Here is a 19563-nt window from a genome sequence, read left to right on the forward strand (position 1 = left end):
AAGGTACAAATTAGCCCTCTATACACCTTTGAGGCTTCTAAGATCCTCTTAAGGATCATCATTATCTGTACCCTTCTCAAACAAAATTACATGATGTGACACCTGCCTGGGAGCCCTCGCAGGAGTAGTTCCCACACTCTGGAATCTCTCCAAGAGGGGCTATGCTAACTCAAGACGACTCTACTTCAGAAAGCAGATAAAAGCTTGGCTTTTCTCCCAAGCTTTTAATACATGTGGCAACGATCTAGTCACTCAGCAAACTGGACTAGCTTGCCACATACTCTGTAACTAAGACCAGTTCCTCATACCTTATCCAACTTGCAGAGCCTTTGACATGTTTCCACACAGGCGACTCATAAATAAACTGAGTTCCCTTGGTATGGGACCTAGAGTAACTGACTGGGTTAAAAATTGGTTGAACGGAAAGAGCCAGAGGGTAGTGGTAAATGGAGCTTGCTCTGAAGATAAGGATGTTATCAGTGGAGTACTGCAAGGATCAATCCTAGGGCTGGCTCTTTTTAACATCTTTGTGAGTGATATTGCGGAAGGGTTGTCTGGTAAGGTTTGTCTCTTTGTGGATACCAAACTCTGCAACAGGGTGGACACCCCGGAGGGTGTGGATGACATGAGGAAGGACATAGCAAAGCTTGAGGAATGGTCTAATATTTGGCAACTAAGATTTAATGCTAAAAAATGCAGGGTCATGCACTTGGATCACAAGAATCCGAGGGAATGGTACAATATAAGGGTGAAGTGCTTCTGTGTACAAAGGAAGAAATGGAAATGGGGGAGATTGTCTGATGACCTTAAAGTGGCCAAATAGGTTAAAAAAAAAAGTGACAGTCAAAGCCATAAGGACTCTGGTCAGGCCCCATTTAGAGTACTGTGTGCAATTCTGAGATTGCACCTAAGGAAAGATATAAACAAGATATAGTTGGTCCAGAGTGCAGCTACAAAACTGGTAAGCAGCCTTGGACATAAAACATATAAGGACAGGCTTATGAACCTCAACATGCATCTCAGTGGCATCAATGTACAGGAAGAGAGCCTTTTTCAAATAAAGGAAAACTCTAGAATGAGGGGGCATATGATGAAGTTAACAGGAAACAGGCTTAGGAGGAATCTAAGAAAGTATTCATTTATAGAAAGGGTGGTGGAAGCATAGGATGGCCTCCCGGTGAAGGTTGTGGAGACGAGGACTGTTTCAGAGTTTAAGCACGTGGGATCCCATAGGAAAAGTAGGAGTTAAGGGTCATGGAGGATGGGTAGACTGGATGGGCCATTTGGCATTTATCTGCGGTCATATTTCTATGTTTCTATAATTTGGCTTCAATTTAGCACCCATCTATTTATCCCAATGATGTTGTCCTACCTTACTTGTTCATATATAAATCTCAATTGGATTTACATCCTCTGCTGCCTATTAAGATGTTTCACAGTATCATACTGATATTATGAGCATCATATCTTTAATTATTCTAATGAGTGCCTATTCAAGTGTGTCACTTGTTTCATTTGTATTCTGTTGACAATGTGACTATCATATCTATGTTATATGACTGTGCTTTCTATACTGCCTATTACGGTGTATTGTTTATTGTATTTCACATACTGTTCATCTGACATGCAGATCAGAGGGGTGGACAATTTAAAAAAAATATATATTAGGAACTCCAATTTAAAAAGAAAAGTACACAGACAAGAACACTCAAACACAACTACAACCTCAGTATCTTTCGCACTCTGTTGATATTTATCATATTTTATGACTGTTCTGTGAAGTTTTAATGTATATATTTCTGATACTAAGGGGGTCTTTTATTAAGGTGCACTAGCACCTTTAGCTCACACTGAAAATCAGCTGGCAAAAATGCTGAGATGCCCATATGAGCATCTCAGTGTTTAGCGCCAGCTAATTTTCAGCGTGAGCTAAAATCTAGCACACCTTAGTAAGAGACCCCCTATATATCATATTACTCTTATTTCTAGGATTCAATTTGCCATCATTGATTATATTAATGCTTATGTTTGATCATTTCACTACTGTATGTTGTTAACAAAATTGTAAGTTTTATAACAAGCTGTACCTGCTGTATACCGCCTTGGGCGAATCTCTTCATAAAGGTGGTTAATAAATCTCAGTAAGTAGGTAACTAAATAATCTGAACTCCTTAATACTAGCCCCCACCCTAAACGAAGAAGGCAAACTACATCTACGCACAAAATGTGTGCCTATTTTTATGTGACCTGTGCATGAATGCTACTGGAAGTATGGTTTGAGTAGAGCTGAGGAAGAGAACACACAAATTTAGACCATCTTCTGGGGATGTTCTAAGACTATATTATAAAGTTTTATAGGTACCTATGTTTTCTTTATAGAATAGCCTCCAAGAATATCCAAATATACACTGGACCAATAAAGAGATAGGAGAGACTGCTAGTTGATTTTTTTTTTAAATAATAAAGTATCATCACGCCTTTATTTTGGTCCTTGAATAATCAACACTAATTTCTCTATTGTTGCAAGTACTTTTTGATTATGCCATTTTGGACTTTTTACATAGGCACCTCTTTTATAAAATTAGTCCTAGAGAAAGCAAGAAGTTAAGCAAAACATTAATTGTCATTAAGCCTTGTTTATTTTACAATGGATGACAAACTAATACTTGGCTTGTATATTTCAGGTTCAGATGCACCCTGTTTCTTTATGATTTATTTATTTATAGCATTTATATCCCACATTACAATATTAACAATATTAGAAAATCTCAATTCCAGTGTATCATTAAACCACAGAAATCTAATTTGAAACATTAATTGGCAAGTTATAGAATAAGCAACAGCCATGTGTAAATCAGTTAAAAACACTCCTTCTCTAAATATTTCAAGATCCATACCAAGAAATGCTTTCTTCATCCAAACATGCAAAAATACATTACTTACCAGATCATTCATATTGGTCTGGCTAGAAGGATAAACTTCTTCTAAAAATTCCAGTACATAAAATGTGTATCTATCCATAAGATGTACACCAATTCCAAGATCAGGTTGATGCTGAAAAATAAAAAGCATATATAAAAGACTGTGCAAGAAAAAGCACTACAGTATCTAAAGGAAAACAGCCCTAGTTTATACTGAAAATGTACAAGAGCACTTCAGTCTATCCAACCCAAATGTAACTCAGTGGAAATTCTTCCAATTAATTTATAAACAAATACTCAGGTTACCTACTTTTATGTGACCTGTGCATGAACGCTACGGGAGGTATGGTTTGAGAATCAAATACATATCTCAAAAAAAGGGGGGGCTAAAGAGGTGTATTCATTAATGTACTATTAAGGATCACAGTCCATTTCTATTTCCAAAATGCTACTATTTTATTTGTAGGTATTTTCCCTGATGCAGTTACTCCTATACCAAAACTCAACTGAGTTGGATAATTTATTAGACATGCTGTGCACAATGGATTTATTCTATATGCTGCACTAACTTTTTGTGACTATATTTCTGCTGCTTGGTTAACAGAATAAATAAGCTATGTCAGTATGCTGAGCTGCTATTATTGCTGCTGGATCTAATCACAGGACTCTCATGCCGTTTATAATAAGTATGTTTCATAGCTCAATATGTGGCTTGTTCAGTATGTAATAATATTTTGAGTAACTTAAGCTAAATGTAGATATTTATTAGACACACTGTACCAATTGGATTTATTATACAGTGGGGGAAATAAGTATTTGATCCCTTGCTGATTTTGTAAGTTTGCCCACTGACAAAGACATGAGCAGCCCATAATTGAAGGGTAGGTTATTGGTAACAGTGAGAGATAGCACATCACAAATTAAATCCGGAAAATCACATTGTGGAAAGTATATGAATTTATTTGCATTCTGCAGAGGGAAATAAGTATTTGATCCCCCACCAACCAGTAAGAGATCTGGCCCCTACAGACCAGGTAGATGCTCCAAATCAACTCGTTACCTGCATGACAGACAGCTGTCGGCAATGGTCACCTGTATGAAAGACACCTGTCCACAGACTCAGTGAATCAGTCAGACTCTAACCTCTACAAAATGGCCAAGAGCAAGGAGCTGTCTAAGGATGTCAGGGACAAGATCATACACCTGCACAAGGCTGGAATGGGCTACAAAACCATCAGTAAGACGCTGGGCGAGAAGGAGACAACTGTTGGTGCCATAGTAAGAAAATGGAAGAAGTACAAAATGACTGTCAATCGACAAAGATCTGGGGCTCCACGCAAAATCTCACCTCGTGGGGTATCCTTGATCATGAGGAAGGTTAGAAATCAGCCTACAACTACAAGGGGGGAACTTGTCAATGATCTCAAGGCAGCTGGGACCACTGTCACCACGAAAACCATTGGTAACACATTACGACATAACGGATTGCAATCCTGCAGTGCCCGCAAGGTCCCCCTGCTCCGGAAGGCACATGTGACGGCCCGTCTGAAGTTTGCCAGTGAACACCTGGATGATGCCGAGAGTGATTGGGAGAAGGTGCTGTGGTCAGATGAGACAAAAATTGAGCTCTTTGGCATGAACTCAACTCGCCGTGTTTGGAGGAAGAGAAATGCTGCCTATGACCCAAAGAACACCGTCCCCACTGTCAAGCATGGAGGTGGAAATGTTATGTTTTGGGGGTGTTTCTCTGCTAAGGGCACAGGACTACTTCACCGCATCAATGGGAGAATGGATGGGGCCATGTACCGTACAATTCTGAGTGACAACCTCCTTCCCTCCGCCAGGGCCTTAAAAATGGGTCGTGGCTGGGTCTTCCAGCACGACAATGACCCAAAACATACAGCCAAGGCAACAAAGGAGTGGCTCAGGAAGAAGCACATTAGGGTCATGGAGTGGCCTAGCCAGTCACCAGACCTTAATCCCATTGAAAACTTATGGAGGGAGCTGAAGCTGCGAGTTGCCAAGCGACAGCCCAGAACTCTTAATGATTAGAGATGATCTGCAAAGAGGAGTGGACCAAAATTCCTCCTGACATGTGTGCAAACCTCATCATCAACTACAGAAGACATCTGACCGCTGTGCTTGCCAACAAGGGTTTTGCCACCAAGTATTAGGTCTTGTTTGCCAGAGGGATTAAATACTTATTTCCCTCTGCAGAATGCAAATAAATTCATATACTTTCCACAATGTGATTTTCCGGATTTAATTTGTGATGTGCTATCTCTCACTGTTACCAATAACCTACCCTTCAATTATGGGCTGCTCATGTCTTTGTCAGTGGGCAAACTTACAAAATCAGCAAGGGATCAAATACTTATTTCCCCCACTGTATGTGCTGCACCATCTTTTGAAGACTACATTTTTAATGCTTGATTAACAGAGCAAATAAGTTGAGTCAGCACTATGATCTGCTGCTACTGCTTCTATTCACAGGATACCAGTGACATTTAAAATAACTATTCTGCTTCAAAGTTCAGTATGTGCTTTGTTCAGACTGAATGTTTTGACTACCTTAAATTAAATGTGCCATTTATCCAACACATACTTATAAACCAAGTTGCTTAACCTGTGGGAGGTGTTTTCCATGGGCAGCAGGATGTAAATCCTCACAGAGGGATGACATCATCCAATGGACAAAACAGAGAAGTTTCCCCAGCTCAGATTTACCTAGAAGCTTTTGAGAAGCCCTACCATGCATGCACACAAATTCCTGATCATGGCTATTACATTGGAAGCCTTCTCTCACTCTTTAATAAAACTTATAGTACAGCAAAAGATACCACCTAGGAAAAAGTGGGCAAGTATGTGTGAATCTGCATCCTGTTGTCCATGGAGAACACCTGCTAAAGGTAAAAATATCCACAGTACCTGAATGTAACTCACCTTGAGCTAATACTGAAAAAGGTGTGAGCAAAATCTAAATAAATAAGTAACTTGGTTTTCTCTGAGGACAAGCAGGACAACAAGTCTTCATAGATGGGACCCACTAGCTAAAGGCTGCCTTGAACATAGAGGGAAAATGGAATAATAAACACGTGGCAACAGGCAAATATATTTTGGGTGGCAACTAGACTTCAATTTAAATATCTTTATTGGGGATTTTTAATTTTTTTTTTTTTTTGGAAGACTGCTTGGAAATAAAGAAAATGTAGGCCTACTGCAGATGGGAGTTGATTTCTAATCCCCAAGATAATATGAAGGACTAACTGGCCAAACTACTGTTCTATTAATAGTTTAAGAAACTTGATATACCACTTTTCATATCCATCAAAGAGGTTTACAATAAAAATTAAAAGAAAGGAACACCAATAAAACAGAAGAGACATTCAACCCAAAACAAGCCCTCAGGTCCCCCTTAAAATACAATAATAAATATACTTCACTTTCTGCAGATTCCCTAGGTACCCAACTCAAGTTGATCCAAAAGCCATCCAAAAAAGTTTTCAAATGCACCTAAAAAATGTCAAAGCAGTTTTTCCCAAACAATAGTATGATGCAACCCACAGAACTTTAGTGAAGTAGTCTGAGTCTGTGACTGGTTAGATCTCTGCACTTCAGAGTACAACAACCTCAAAAGAAGACAACTAGACACCAATGACCTCCTGTGTCTCAGTCAAGCTTCTTCTGTCAATGCTCAGGAGACTGACACTGGTGTAGCAAAACTTGAATCTGAGGCCCTTTGAGGTCTCAGCATCCATGAATCTCCTCCAGGTAATATATGTGTCAAGTATCAGTTGGAACATTCTTAACAAACATCAATGAGTTAAAGCTGAAGAATCAAATCAAGCAATGAGAAACTGTAGACTCTCCTCTTACTGAACTCCTCTTCAAAGACTGCCAATGGAAATAGGAAGTGGGGAGCGGGGAAAGTATAGATGTTAATGTCTTCCTGAGTCACTTGTGGAGTATTGGTAGCCTGGTCTTAGGTCCTTGTTGGATATGTTGGGAGTCAATCAAGAGGTAATTAGATTCTAGCAGTAAACATAAAAACACAGAAAAACGTAGGCAGATGAAGACCATATGGCCTATCCAGCCTGTCTATCCATGCCATCTTCCCCATCACTCCCTTAGAGATTGCTGTGATTTATGCTATAACTAAAGCAATTAAGCAAATTTTAATAAACATAAACATATCTACTTGTCCCAAAGTCTCTTGAATTCAGATTTGTTTTTGTATCCACCACTTCCAACAGGAAACCATTTCATGAATTCACCACCCTTTCTGTGAAGAAGTATTTCATCAGGTTACTTCCAAGTCTATCCTCTTTCACCTTCATCCTATGTCCCCTCACTGCAGAACTTCCTTTCAATTGAAAGAGACTCACCTCCTGTGCATTTATACCGCATAGGTATTTAAATGTCTCCATCATATCTCCTCTCTCCCACCTTTCTTCTAAAGTATACATATTGAGATCTTTGTCCCATACACTTTATGACGAAGACCACTGACCATTTTAGTAGCCACCCTCTGAACTAACTCCATCCTATTTATATCTTTTTGAAGGTGTGGTCTCCAGAAATTGTACACAATATTCTAAATGAGGTCTCACCAGATTATAATCACCTCCTTTTTCCTACTGAACATTCCTCTCCCTATGCACAAAAGCATCCTTCTAGCTTTCACCGTCGCCTTTTCTACCTGTTTGGCCACCTTAAGATCTGAGGTATAGTCTAATGGTTAATGCAGTGGCCTGAAAACAAAGGGACCCAGGTTCAAATTCCACTTCAACTCTATTTTATTTTTTAAAATTGTGAGCCATTGAGGGATGGAAAATTTAACTACTATACCTTAATATATAACACACCTAAAAGCCAATGAAGTGGTATACATTCAAGTACAGTAGGTATTTTTCTGTTCCTGGAGGGCATACAAGTTAAAAAGAATATTTACTTATTTTATTTAAACACTAGTAAAAAAGGCCCGTTTCTGTCAGAAATGAAATGGGCGCTAGCAAGGTTTTCCTCGGAGTGTATGTTTGAGAGAGAGTGTGTGTGAGAGATGGAGAGTGTGATAGACAGAGAGTGTGTCAGAGAGAGTGTATGTAAGAGACAGAGAGTGAGAGTGTGTGCCCCTCCCCCTTCCTTTATGGTTTGAGGCCCCCCCTTCCACCCCCACCTCTCTGGTCTCAGGACCCCCCTCACCCCCCCCCCCAGCCACCCATGACCAGCGACCCTCCTCTCCTCCTGCCCCCCCTCCAGCACCCATGTCCAGCGACCCTCCTCTCCCCTGCCCCCCCTCCAGCCACCCAGGCTGACGTCACTCATAGCTGATTCCCAGGCAGGGGGAAGAGTAGGGAAACACGCATAGCAAGTGGCAGGGAGCGGCGCATCAAACAACGACCCTCCTCTCCCCTGCCCCCCTCCAGCCACCCATGTCCTGCGACCCTACTCTCCCTCTGCCCCCCCCCCTCCAGCCACCTATGTCCAATGACCCTACTCTCCCCCTGCCCCCCCTCCAGCCACCCATGTCCTGCAACCCTGCTGTCTCACCTGCCTCTCCTTCATCCACCCAGGTTGTGTAACCAATTCTTCGGGGTAGGCAGGAAAGATCCCTGGTCCTACCTGCCCGCTGCTGGTGCCAACGCTCCCCCGCTGCCGGATCGCTGTTCAAAATGGCCGCCGAGACTTCCAATGGCGGACTCGCGAGACTTCTGCTGAAGTCTTGGAGGCCGCCCTTATAAGTATCAGCGACCATTTTGAACAGCGATCTGGCAGCGGGGGAGCATCAGCGCCAGCAGCGAGCAGGCAGGACCAGGGATCTTTCCTGCCTGCCCCAAAGAATTGGTTCCACAACCTGGGTGGCTGAAGGAGGGGCAGGTGAGAGAGCAGGGTCGTTGGACATGGGTGGCTGGAGGGGGGCAGGGGGAGAGTAGGGTCGCTGGACATGGGTGGCTGCAGGGGGGCAGGGGGAGCGGAGGGTCGCAGGACATGGGTGGCTGGAGGGGGGACAGGGGAGAAGTGGGTCATTGTTTGATGCGCCGCTCCCTGCCACTTGCTCCGCATGTTTCCCTACTCCTCCCCCTGCCTGGGAATCAGCTGTGAATGACGTCAGAATGGCTATGGAGCCTAGCTCAGCACCTCCGAAGGAGCAACGGACACAGGCAGACACATTAGAACGTTGGCGGTGAGAATTATTATATAGGACTTTTTTACTCCACTTAAACCTAAACGGTTTACAATAAAACATACATAATTAATAAACTCACAAATACAAAAATATAACCACACACATCCCATCTTAGAAAATACAAACAGCATTACAGAACTATAGCAGCATAAATTAGCCTCCTTCAAAGGAAGGCTTCCACAAAAAGTGCCATTTTTAATAATTTTTTCAACTGTACCTTATCTCTGCACAAATGAAAGTGTCCTGATAAACCTATTCCAGCTCAGTGGACCAGCCACCGAGAAAGCTGATGGTTGTGTACATACATAATGAACCTCACCCATAACTTCCACATTCAATCACATAGCAGTCTGAGACCACAATGCCTTCCTGGGGCAATATACTTGCAAAGTCTTCACATAATATTCCGGAGCATTCCCATACAGGGCCCAATGGACAATTGACAATATCAAGCTTGAGGCTTGGCACAGTTCCTTATGAATTAAAAAATACTATTAGACCAATTCTTAAGAAATCTGATTTGGACCCAGTACAAGCAAAGAATTATCATCCCGTCTCAAATACATCATTTTTTTCCAAAATTATTGAATCCGTAGTCTTTTCTCAACTACAGGTACATGCAGAATCGGTATGTGTGCCCTTCATCCTTGTCAGTTGGGTTTTAGGGCAGGGTACAGAAACTGTTCTTGCGGGACTTTTGAGTTAGTTGCACAGTCATAAGTACATAATTATTGCCATACTCGGAAAGACCAAAGGTCCATCAAGCCCAGCATCCTGTTTCCAACAGTGGCCAATCCAGGTCACAAATACCTGGCAAGATCCCAAAAAAGTACAAAACATTCTATATTGCTTATCCCAGAAATAGTGGATTTTCACCAAGTCCATTTAATAATGGTCTATGGACTTTTTCTTTAGGAAGCTACACGTTGAGTGAAGAAACTTTTTCTCTGATTCGTTTAAAATTTACTACATTGTAGCTTCATTGCATGCCCCCTAGTCCTAGTATTTTTGGAAAGCGTAAACAGACGCTTCACATCTACCCGTTCAACTCAACTCATTATTTTACAGACCTCTATCATATCTCCCCTCAGCCGCCTTTCCTCCAAGCTGAAGAGCCCTAGCCGCTTTAGCCTTTCCTCATAGGGAAGTCGTCCCATCCCCTTTATCATTTTCGTCATCCTTCTCTGCACCTTTTCTAATTCCACTATATCTTTTTTGAGATGCAGTGACCAGAATTGAACACAATATTTGAGGTGCGGTTGCACCATGGAGCGATACAAAGGCATTATAATGCCCTCATTTTTGTTTTCCATTCCTTTCCTAATAATACCTAACATTCTATTTGCTTTCTTAGCCACAGTAGCAAACTGAGCAGAAGGTTTCAACGTATCATCAACAACGACAACTAGATCCCTTTCTTGGTCTGACTCCTAACGTGGAGCCTTGCATAACATAACTATAATTTGGGTTCCTCTTTCCCACATGCATCACTTTGCACTTGCTCACATTAAATGTCATCTGCCATTTAGACGCCCAGTCTCCCAGTCTCGTGAGGTCCTCTTGTAATTTTTCACAATCCTCCCGCGATTTAATGACTTTGAATAACTTTCTGTTATCAGCAAATTTAATTACCTTACTAGTTACTCCCATCTCTAGGTCATTTATAAATATGTTAAAAAGCAGTGGTCCCAGCACAGACCCCTGGGGAACCCCACTAACTACCCTTCTTCATTGAGAATACTGACCATTTAACCCTACTCTCTGTTTTCTATCTTTTAAGCAGTTTTTAATCCACAATAAAACACTACTTCCTATCCCATGACTCTCCAATTTCCTCTGGAGTCTTTCATGAGGTACTTTGTCAAACGCCTTCTGAAAATCCAGATACACAATATCAACCGGCTCACCTTTATCCACATGTTTGTTCACCCCTCCAAAGAAATGTAGTAGATTGGTGAGGCAAGATTTCCCTTCATTAAATCCATGTTGACTTTGTCTCATTAATCCATGCTTTTGAATATGCTCCGTAATTTTGTTCTTTATAATAGTCTCTACCATTTTGCCCATCATCAACGTCAGACTCATCTTGAAGCAGGTGATTGCTCTGGTAGTGTCTTTGGACCTATCAATGGCATATGGTCTTATTAATCATCATCTTCTGTTAGGTCGCCTTAGTTCTCTTGGGATTTCAGGTACAGTCTTGAACTGGTTCCAGTCCTTTTAGACCCAGCAGACGTTTTGGGTGATACAGAGCTCTTCCACATCATCTTTTCATTTACTTCCCTGCGGAGTGCCCCAGAGTCTGGTATTGTAAACCCAGTGGCACTTCTAATTCAATCTCATGGCATCAGTTCTTACTTATACGCAGATGATTTTCTTCTTCTTATACACTTTACTAAGGCTACATCAATTGATTTACAGCTGCTTCAGACATGCTTTGACAGATGTTGCATCATGGCTTCAGGAAAACTGGTTGGTTGATATTGAATCCACATAAAACTGTTGCCACCTGGATTACCATGTCAGCATCTCTTCCATCACGTATTCACATTCTTTTTAACAGGTTAATTGTGTCTTCTTTTAAGTTCCTGGGTGTTATATTAGATTCAGCTCTTTCTGCTATACATAGAAAATTTCCTTTTTACATAAACTCATAGCTATCTGTAATTACCTGGACATAACTCTCTTCACTCTTTATTCTATGATTATATAAACTTGCGCTATGATTACTGTAATATAGTATATGCAGGTCTCACTAAAATGAATTTAAAACATTTACAAACTCTCCAGAATACTGCCACCAGAATCTTATGTAGAGTTGTCGTTTCTCTCTCAATAATATCACCAAAATTTGTTCTTTCCTTTCTGAGCATACTACCAAAATCCTTGTCACCTCTCACTTAGACTATTGCAACTTGCTTCTCACAGGTCTCCCACTAATCCATCTCTCTCCCCTTCAATCTGTTCAAAATTCTCCTGCACGAATTATATTCTGCTAGTGTCACTATGCTCATATTAGCCCTCTCCTCAAGTCACTTCATTGGCTTCTTATCCATTTCCGCATACAGTTCAAACTCCTCTTATTGACTTACAAGTGCATTCACTCTTCAGCTCCTCAGTACCTCTCCACTCTTATCTCTCCCTACACTCCTCCCCGGGAACTCCATTCATTGGGTAAATCTCTCTTATCTATACCCTTCTCCTCCATTGCCAACTCCTGACTCCGAGTAGCCTAATGGTTAGTGCAGCGAACTTTGATCCTGGGGAACTGGGCTAGATTCCCACTGCAGCTCCTTGTGACTCCTTGTCACTTAATCCTCCACTGCCCCAGGTACAAGTAAGTACTTGTATACAATATGTAAACCACTTTGAATGTTGTTGTAAAAACCACAGAAAGGCAGTATATATCAAGTCCCGTTTCACTTTTATCTTACTGCACCATAATACCTGGAATAGACTTCCCAAGCCAGTACGTCAAGCTTCATCTCTGGCCATCTTCAAATCTAGGCTAAAAGCCCACCTTTTTGATGCTTCTTTTAACTCCTAACCCTATTCACTTGTACTGTACCCATGTCTGTTTTATCATTCCCACCTTAGTAATTCCCCTATCTCTTATTTGTCCTGTTTGCCTGTACTGATTAGATTGTAAGCTCTTTCGAGCAGGGACTGTCTCTTAATGTTCAAGTGTACAATGCTGTGTACATCCAGCAGCGCTATAGAAATGATAAGTAGTAATAGTAGTAGTAGCTACACAGTGAGATCTTATTTACACCATTGTTGAAACAATTATACTGGCTACCAATAGATTTTAGGATTAAATGTAATATTTTGACTCTTACACATAACATTTTCTATAAGAAGAAGCCTGATGATTTAGAATCCTTGATCATCCCATATACCCTTCAACATACATTATGTTCACTGACTGATAACAGACTTGTTTTACCTCACCCTTCAAAGGCAAAATGTCAGTCTAAAAGATCCTGTGCTTTCTTTTTTGGACTCCAGCATTACGGAATTCACTGCCCCAATATCTTAGGTTAGAAACTTCTTACACTTCATTTTGGACAGCGTTGAAGACCTACTTATTTAAACTGCCATTTGATAATTAATAACCCTGTCTTTGGAACAATGGATTTGGGGGTGATCGGTGACAATTCCTAGAAGACTTTTTAATATTTGTGCGAATGCTCTTGGATATGAGTAGTACAGAGTGCATGTGTAGATTTCTGTCCTATCAACTGAATGCATTCTTTTAGGTTTTATTAGTTTTTAATTAACATTTTAATTATGTATGTAAACTGCCTCGTCTCAGGCACAAAGGAAGCGGTATAGCAAATAAATAAATGATATACAATAAATCCAATACTAAAGAAAGGAATTTGCATTTTTCCTAGTTCTGACTAGAAACTGTCCAATTTTCCTCTAGCAAAATTAGGCAACATTCAAAGCGAATCTACAAAAATCTGAAAAAATGTGAAGCAGACCTTTTAAATTTGGTGAAATCTACATTGGATATTCTGAAGATGTAAAATATACATTGGAAGATTCAACAAAGGTCCAAAGAAACCTACTAGACTCAACATCAAGTTTAAATATGTTCACATGTAATTGTCCCCATCCTCTTCAAGACAGATAAGATTCTCTATATCACAGACTAATCTATATGTACAGTTACTTCTAGAGCTAAGCTCATCAATGTCTTCCATATGACTACTAGCAATTCCTATTTTAATACATTTTGACATGTATTCATATTTTGAGACTTGTATTTAGGGGCATAATTTTCAGAGAGTTCATAACGCTTGCAAGCCTACAAGTAGTCACAGGCCTGATAGCTAATTTTCATAGTGAAACTTCTGTTTCCCTTAGAAAATTCTGTGACAGCTGTTGTCACAGGGAATGTTTTTAATTGTACACTTTGTAGACACAAGATAAAACTCCCACTCATAGCTCATATAACCCCCCCCACACACACACACACCCCAAGGGCATCTCCTTTTTACTCCCAGAGCCCATTTGGAAAGTTGCCCCCTTAGTTATTATAGCATGGTCTTGAGATACATCTTTCATGCAAAACTAGCTCATTAAAAGATCATGGTAAAGTGATACTATTCTACAGTATATCCTACTAGTGATTAAATCTTAGTAATGCACTTACTGAAAGGGAGTCTTCACCAACTTGGCTACTGGCAAGAGCCATAATATTTGGAGAATAAAATCGTTCATACATAGATGCTCCTTGACAAGTATCAATGATAAACAGCAATTCATTATATCTACAAGAAAGAAAGAGTGCCCTGTGCAAATATTCTTTCGATATGGACTCTCACTCATACAATTTGTAGTTTTACCACAAACATTTATTTGCTTAGAACACCATTTAGAGTTGTGAATCATTCCCTATCTTCTGACTCACACCTCTTGAGATATAAAGTAATTGTGCCCTTTAAGGGGCTTTTTATTAGCAGTGCCATTTGCAAAGTATGCTTCATCTGCTCAACTGAAGCTTTATGAAGAGTGTTATTTGATAGCCAAATAAAATTGTAATCACCTACATTCCTGAATATTTTATACTCTGTACTCTAACTACTGCAATTTTTCCAAACTTAAAGGTTCCATCATCCTCTGAAAAGTGTTTAAAAAAAAACAAAACCTTCACAATATTCTGCATAACAGTATGAGTCACACACATATGCAATGACATCAACAAGTTTTCTTATACATAGTTTTCTCAGACTAAAACTTGTTTAAAAGACCTTATAATATGGTCTTACTTATATTTAAACAGAAATGGGGTCCACTGAAGCATTGGAACAGAGTTTGAAGAAAATAGACTGGCAGGTTGACTTACTGATATTACACATAAGAGGCAAGAAGGTGTGCTGTCAGTGGGCATCTGCAAATTTATCAGAGATGTACAGACATGATAATATGCACCTTCTCGGTATAGGGTACAACATTTTATTAATGTTTTTTTTTTTTAGATTAGAGGATATCTTTCTCTTGATTCATTGGTAAGCTCTCTCAATTTGGCTGGGGAGGCTACAGCAAGCTCTCTATTACACCAAGGATGGTAGGAGACATAAATGTGACCCGTTTCCAAGTTCATCTCTAAAGGGATGATGTCAACAGCTGGAGGGAAGGGCGAAGTCCTGCTGTTTCCACAGGCAGTTTGATATGTGGGAGCAAAACAAGCACTATAAAGCACTATCCCCTGGATTCTATATATGGTGCCTTAATCGCCAGGATTCTATATATGGCACCTTAATTTCCTCACAGAAGTCGAAGTGTATTCTATAACAATGCGCATAACTTAATTGGTTAACTAGCTAATCCACACTTAGTGCTGATTACTTGTTAACATCTAACTGCCAATAAGATTTATGTCCACATCTCGCTAACTGTATTCTGCACCTAAATTCTAAGTTACATAGTTGAAAAGGGGATATGGCCATGAGCGGGGGCATGGGTGTTTTTTAAAATCTATGCATGTTGTTATAGAATACACCCATTCTATGCCTAATTTAGGCATCAGGATTTATGCCAAGTAAAACATGGCATAAATGGCCATGACCAAATTTGGTCATGTGGCGAGGTGCTCAGCGTATTCTATATACCATGCAGAAATTTAAGCCCATTCTATAAACTTTAGGTGTACTTTACAGAATACACCTAGGCATATTTTTTTCCATGCGGATTTTTCAGGCACCATATATAGAATCTAGCCTTTTATGTGCTCCTATATAGCAAAGATATATGGGATTATAATACACGTCACTATCCGGAATTATCAACCTGACCTTAAGATACAGACTGTGGCTGGAACATTGCACATTGTTTATGAAACCCCAGCTTCTTGACAAGGTGACTTCCATCAAAGTAGAGTTAGTGAGACAATGTTGGGGGCCCTGAACTCATAATAATGGGGATAACAATGTTATGTATGCATCATCTCCAAGGCCAGAACGTAAGTCATTAGTACAGCTGCAGCCCATGATTTCTAAATAAAAAGGGGCTCTTATCCGAGCCAAAAGGCAGCTGTGATGACATTCCATCCAAGGAACAGACCTGCGCTAAAGCTGACTGAACATCTGAGGAACGCGCTACCACTGGCTAGAAGTCTGCATCAAGTTGTCTGTGTGCCATGTACTTCTGTATAAGTGCTGAGGGCTCAGTGTGATTCTTAGGAGTCTAGCTTAGGGATTTTGGTGGGTTTATTCTGAGCTGTTTCTATGATAAGTCTTCCCGTGTCTTTATTCTTGCCTTCTTTGCACATTATCCTTACTGCTACTGTAAATAAATGCACACTATTTTTATAATACTTGGTTGTGGAGTTAGTTCTTTCTATTATTTAGGGCATAGTGAGCTTGGATCTAAGGATAAGAGGGAACACATTTGCTTCTGACACTTCATTCACTAAGGTAGGTATTACCAGAGATCTATTCCTTTTAGAATTTATGCTAAGTGTCAGGTACCCCAATAACACTTGAAAAGGATTGTAACTGTATACGTCCATAAATCCACACACTGTAAAATGGTGTCACTGCTGGTTGTCACTGCTGGTTTTCTTTGTTCCTTAAATCCCATATAGCATTACTTTTTAAAAGTACTATTACTATCAAAGAGCTTACAATCTAACGAGCACATACTTATTTTTAACTGGTTATGTTGAAGAATGGACACCTAAAAAGCTGTTAATTAAATAAATGCACAACAAAAATATTGGCATACAAACTAATTTACATCTGCTTTTATTTAGTATATTTAAATTCTGCAAAGGCAATTTTAAGATATTCTAAAACTGCAAATAATCAGAAAAGTTCTTTTTGAATAACTTAACATTTTAACAAAAGCATGAACACAAAATAAGATGTCATGAAAAGATGTTTAAGTCATTGATTTTAGTTACCTCCTCTTCTGCCACATCTGTTCAAATGCATCAGCAAGTTCCACATTGGTGATTTCCTCAGAATCCTGAAATTTCAGGAACCCATTTCCCCCATGTCCTTAAAAGGAAAGTTTGAAACACAACATGTAGAATAACAGAGAAAAATTACACTTCATAGATCTACTCAGTAGATACCAAATCTGAACAAAAAAAAAAAAAAGAGCTAGAAAGATCAGCAACATGAAAGCTAATGTTTACTGTATACATTAAAGGACCCTTTTACAAAGGCACGTAAGGGCCTATGCGTGTCCAGCGTGTACCAAATTGGCATTACCGCCTGGTTATCGCTTGCCCTGGGCTGTAATTCCGAATTTGGTGCATGCTGAAAACATTTTCTATTTTCTACTGCGGGACGCTTACCTGGTGGTAAACAGCAGTTGGTGTGCGCTGTATGCTTTCTGCGTGGGTAGTGCGTGAGATCTTACTAATAGGTCCATGGCTGGCGAAAAGGTCTCCGGCTGAAAGTGGACGCACGCCGGTTTCAATTTTAGCGCACATCCATTTTCCGTCCCCTTTAAAAAAGGTCCTTTTTACTAGATGCAGTAAAAAAAAAAAAACGACCCAGCGGGTGCCCAAAAAATGCGCTCGCACTACCGCAGACCACTTTTTACCGCAGTTTAGTAAAAGGACCCCTAAAGGAGGAGTTAATCAACAGAACGTTTAGAAGCACAATAGCAGCTGCTAATCTAGCCACAAAAATAATTGTAACAGAATACCTATGTGAAAAGTCCAAAAAGGCAAGTATTTTTTTTTTAAGGCAATGCAGGTGCCAGGAGATGTACACTGCACAGCTAATTTAAACAAGTTCAAGTCTGCTGTATATATTCATATACCCCCGGATTCTATTTAGCGCAACTAGAGATCTGTGCTTAAAACCAAGCGTATTCTATAATAAACATAACTTAATTGCCTTAACAAGCTAATCAGCGTGGATAACTCTTAACAAGCAATAATGAGCACTGGTAATTAGAATTTACACGCACAACTCGTGGGATAAGCATAAAGGAATCCTGTGCCGAAGGAATGGATCCTCAGGAGCTTAGTCAAGATCGGGAGGCGGGGCTGGTGGTTGGGAGGCGGGGATAGGGCTAGGCAGACTTATACGGTCTGTGCCAGAGCCGGTGGTGGGAAGCGGGACTGGTGGTTGGGAGGCGGGGATAGTGCTGGACAGACTTGTACGGTCTGTGCCAGAGCCAGGGTTGGGAGGCAGGGCTGGGGTGGTGAGGATAGTGCTGGGCAGACTTATACGGTCTGTGACCTGAAGAGCATAGGTACAAATCAAAATAGGGTATATACAAAAAGCAGCAAATATGAGTTATCTTGTTGGGCAGACTGGATGGACCATGCAGGTCTTTTTCTGCCGTCATCTACTATGTTACGTGCAATCTGTAACTCAGTGTGCCTAACTTCTAATGCGCGCAGGCAAAAAGGGGTTGTAGGCGTAGTTATAGAATATGGCCTAGTGCGCCGAAATCCACACACCAGGATTTACACCACATTTTTGTTGGTGTAAATGGAAGCACATAGTTTTAGGTGCTGGGATATCAACTACGCGTATTCTATATACCACACCTAAATCTAGGCGCCGCTTATAGAATACACTTAGCATTGATTTCCGCACCAATGTTTTAGGCGCCATATATAGAATCTCCCCCATAATATGTCAATAATACACTGAACAGTGAGAGTACTGAATTAGAGTGTTGATATATAAAGGTAAAATGGGGGTTTTTCTCTTGACCAATGATGGTGGTATTTTGTGAGGTTGTTAACATGCCTTGATAATCGGGCTGTTAAAATCACTGCGGTCTTTTCCCCCAAAATAAGAGAAAAAAAGAAATAAGATTGTTTTGATTGAGTGAATATATTTTTAGTAGTAAGATATTTGGGGATTTAAGGATAATTGGGACCTTTATAAAACAGGCATTCAGAATCAGTCCCAACAGCACACAAATGCCCAACCGAATGTCTACACCGGATTCTAAAAAGGTGTAAAGGTGTGCATGCAATCAACATGTACCCGTGTATTTTGTACATCACAAGTCTGCCTCCACTCTGCTCACCTGCGTTCCTGGGAATGCCTATGCCTATATGTACGTGTCACTCCGCCCTACCGTGGTCAACATAGATATAGAGAGTGTGAGTGTGTGTGAAAGATATATGCAGACTACAGACATAGCAGAATTAGAAAAGGTACAAAGAAGGGCAACCAAAATAATAAAGGAGATGAATGATCTGCTATGAAGAAGGCTAGAGAGGTTAGGGCTTTTCAGCTTACAGAAAAGACAGATCTCAGGAGTTATAGCAGAAGTCTATAAAATACTGAGTGGAGTGGAACGGATAAACACACATCAATTATTTACTCTTTCAAAAAGAACAAATACTAGGGACATGCCATAAAGTTACCTAAATAACACATTTAAAACTAATAAGAGAAAATACGTGTAGTTATGTTCAGATGATGATGTGGTAAAGGTAGTTAGTGTAGCTGGATTTTTAAAAAA

The 19563-nt window shown here is 40.2% G+C and overlaps 1 protein-coding gene across 1 annotated transcript in view; it reads right to left on the minus strand.

Annotated features, from left to right (window-relative positions):
* The window catches only part of PIGK (phosphatidylinositol glycan anchor biosynthesis class K), a 274884-nt gene that overhangs the window by 222152 nt on the left and 33169 nt on the right, over positions 1 to 19563 (minus strand). Inside the window, exons 6-8 of the mRNA XM_030206903.1 lie at positions 17021 to 17117; positions 14270 to 14387; positions 2944 to 3054 (exon numbers count right to left, since the gene is read on the minus strand). Of these exons, the coding sequence (XP_030062763.1) occupies positions 2944 to 3054; positions 14270 to 14387; positions 17021 to 17117 (326 nt within the window). The remainder of the gene's footprint in view (positions 1 to 2943; positions 3055 to 14269; positions 14388 to 17020; positions 17118 to 19563) is intronic.

Source organism: Microcaecilia unicolor, chromosome 6 (genome assembly GCF_901765095.1).
Source record: "Microcaecilia unicolor chromosome 6, aMicUni1.1, whole genome shotgun sequence".
NCBI lineage: Eukaryota > Metazoa > Chordata > Amphibia > Gymnophiona > Siphonopidae > Microcaecilia > Microcaecilia unicolor.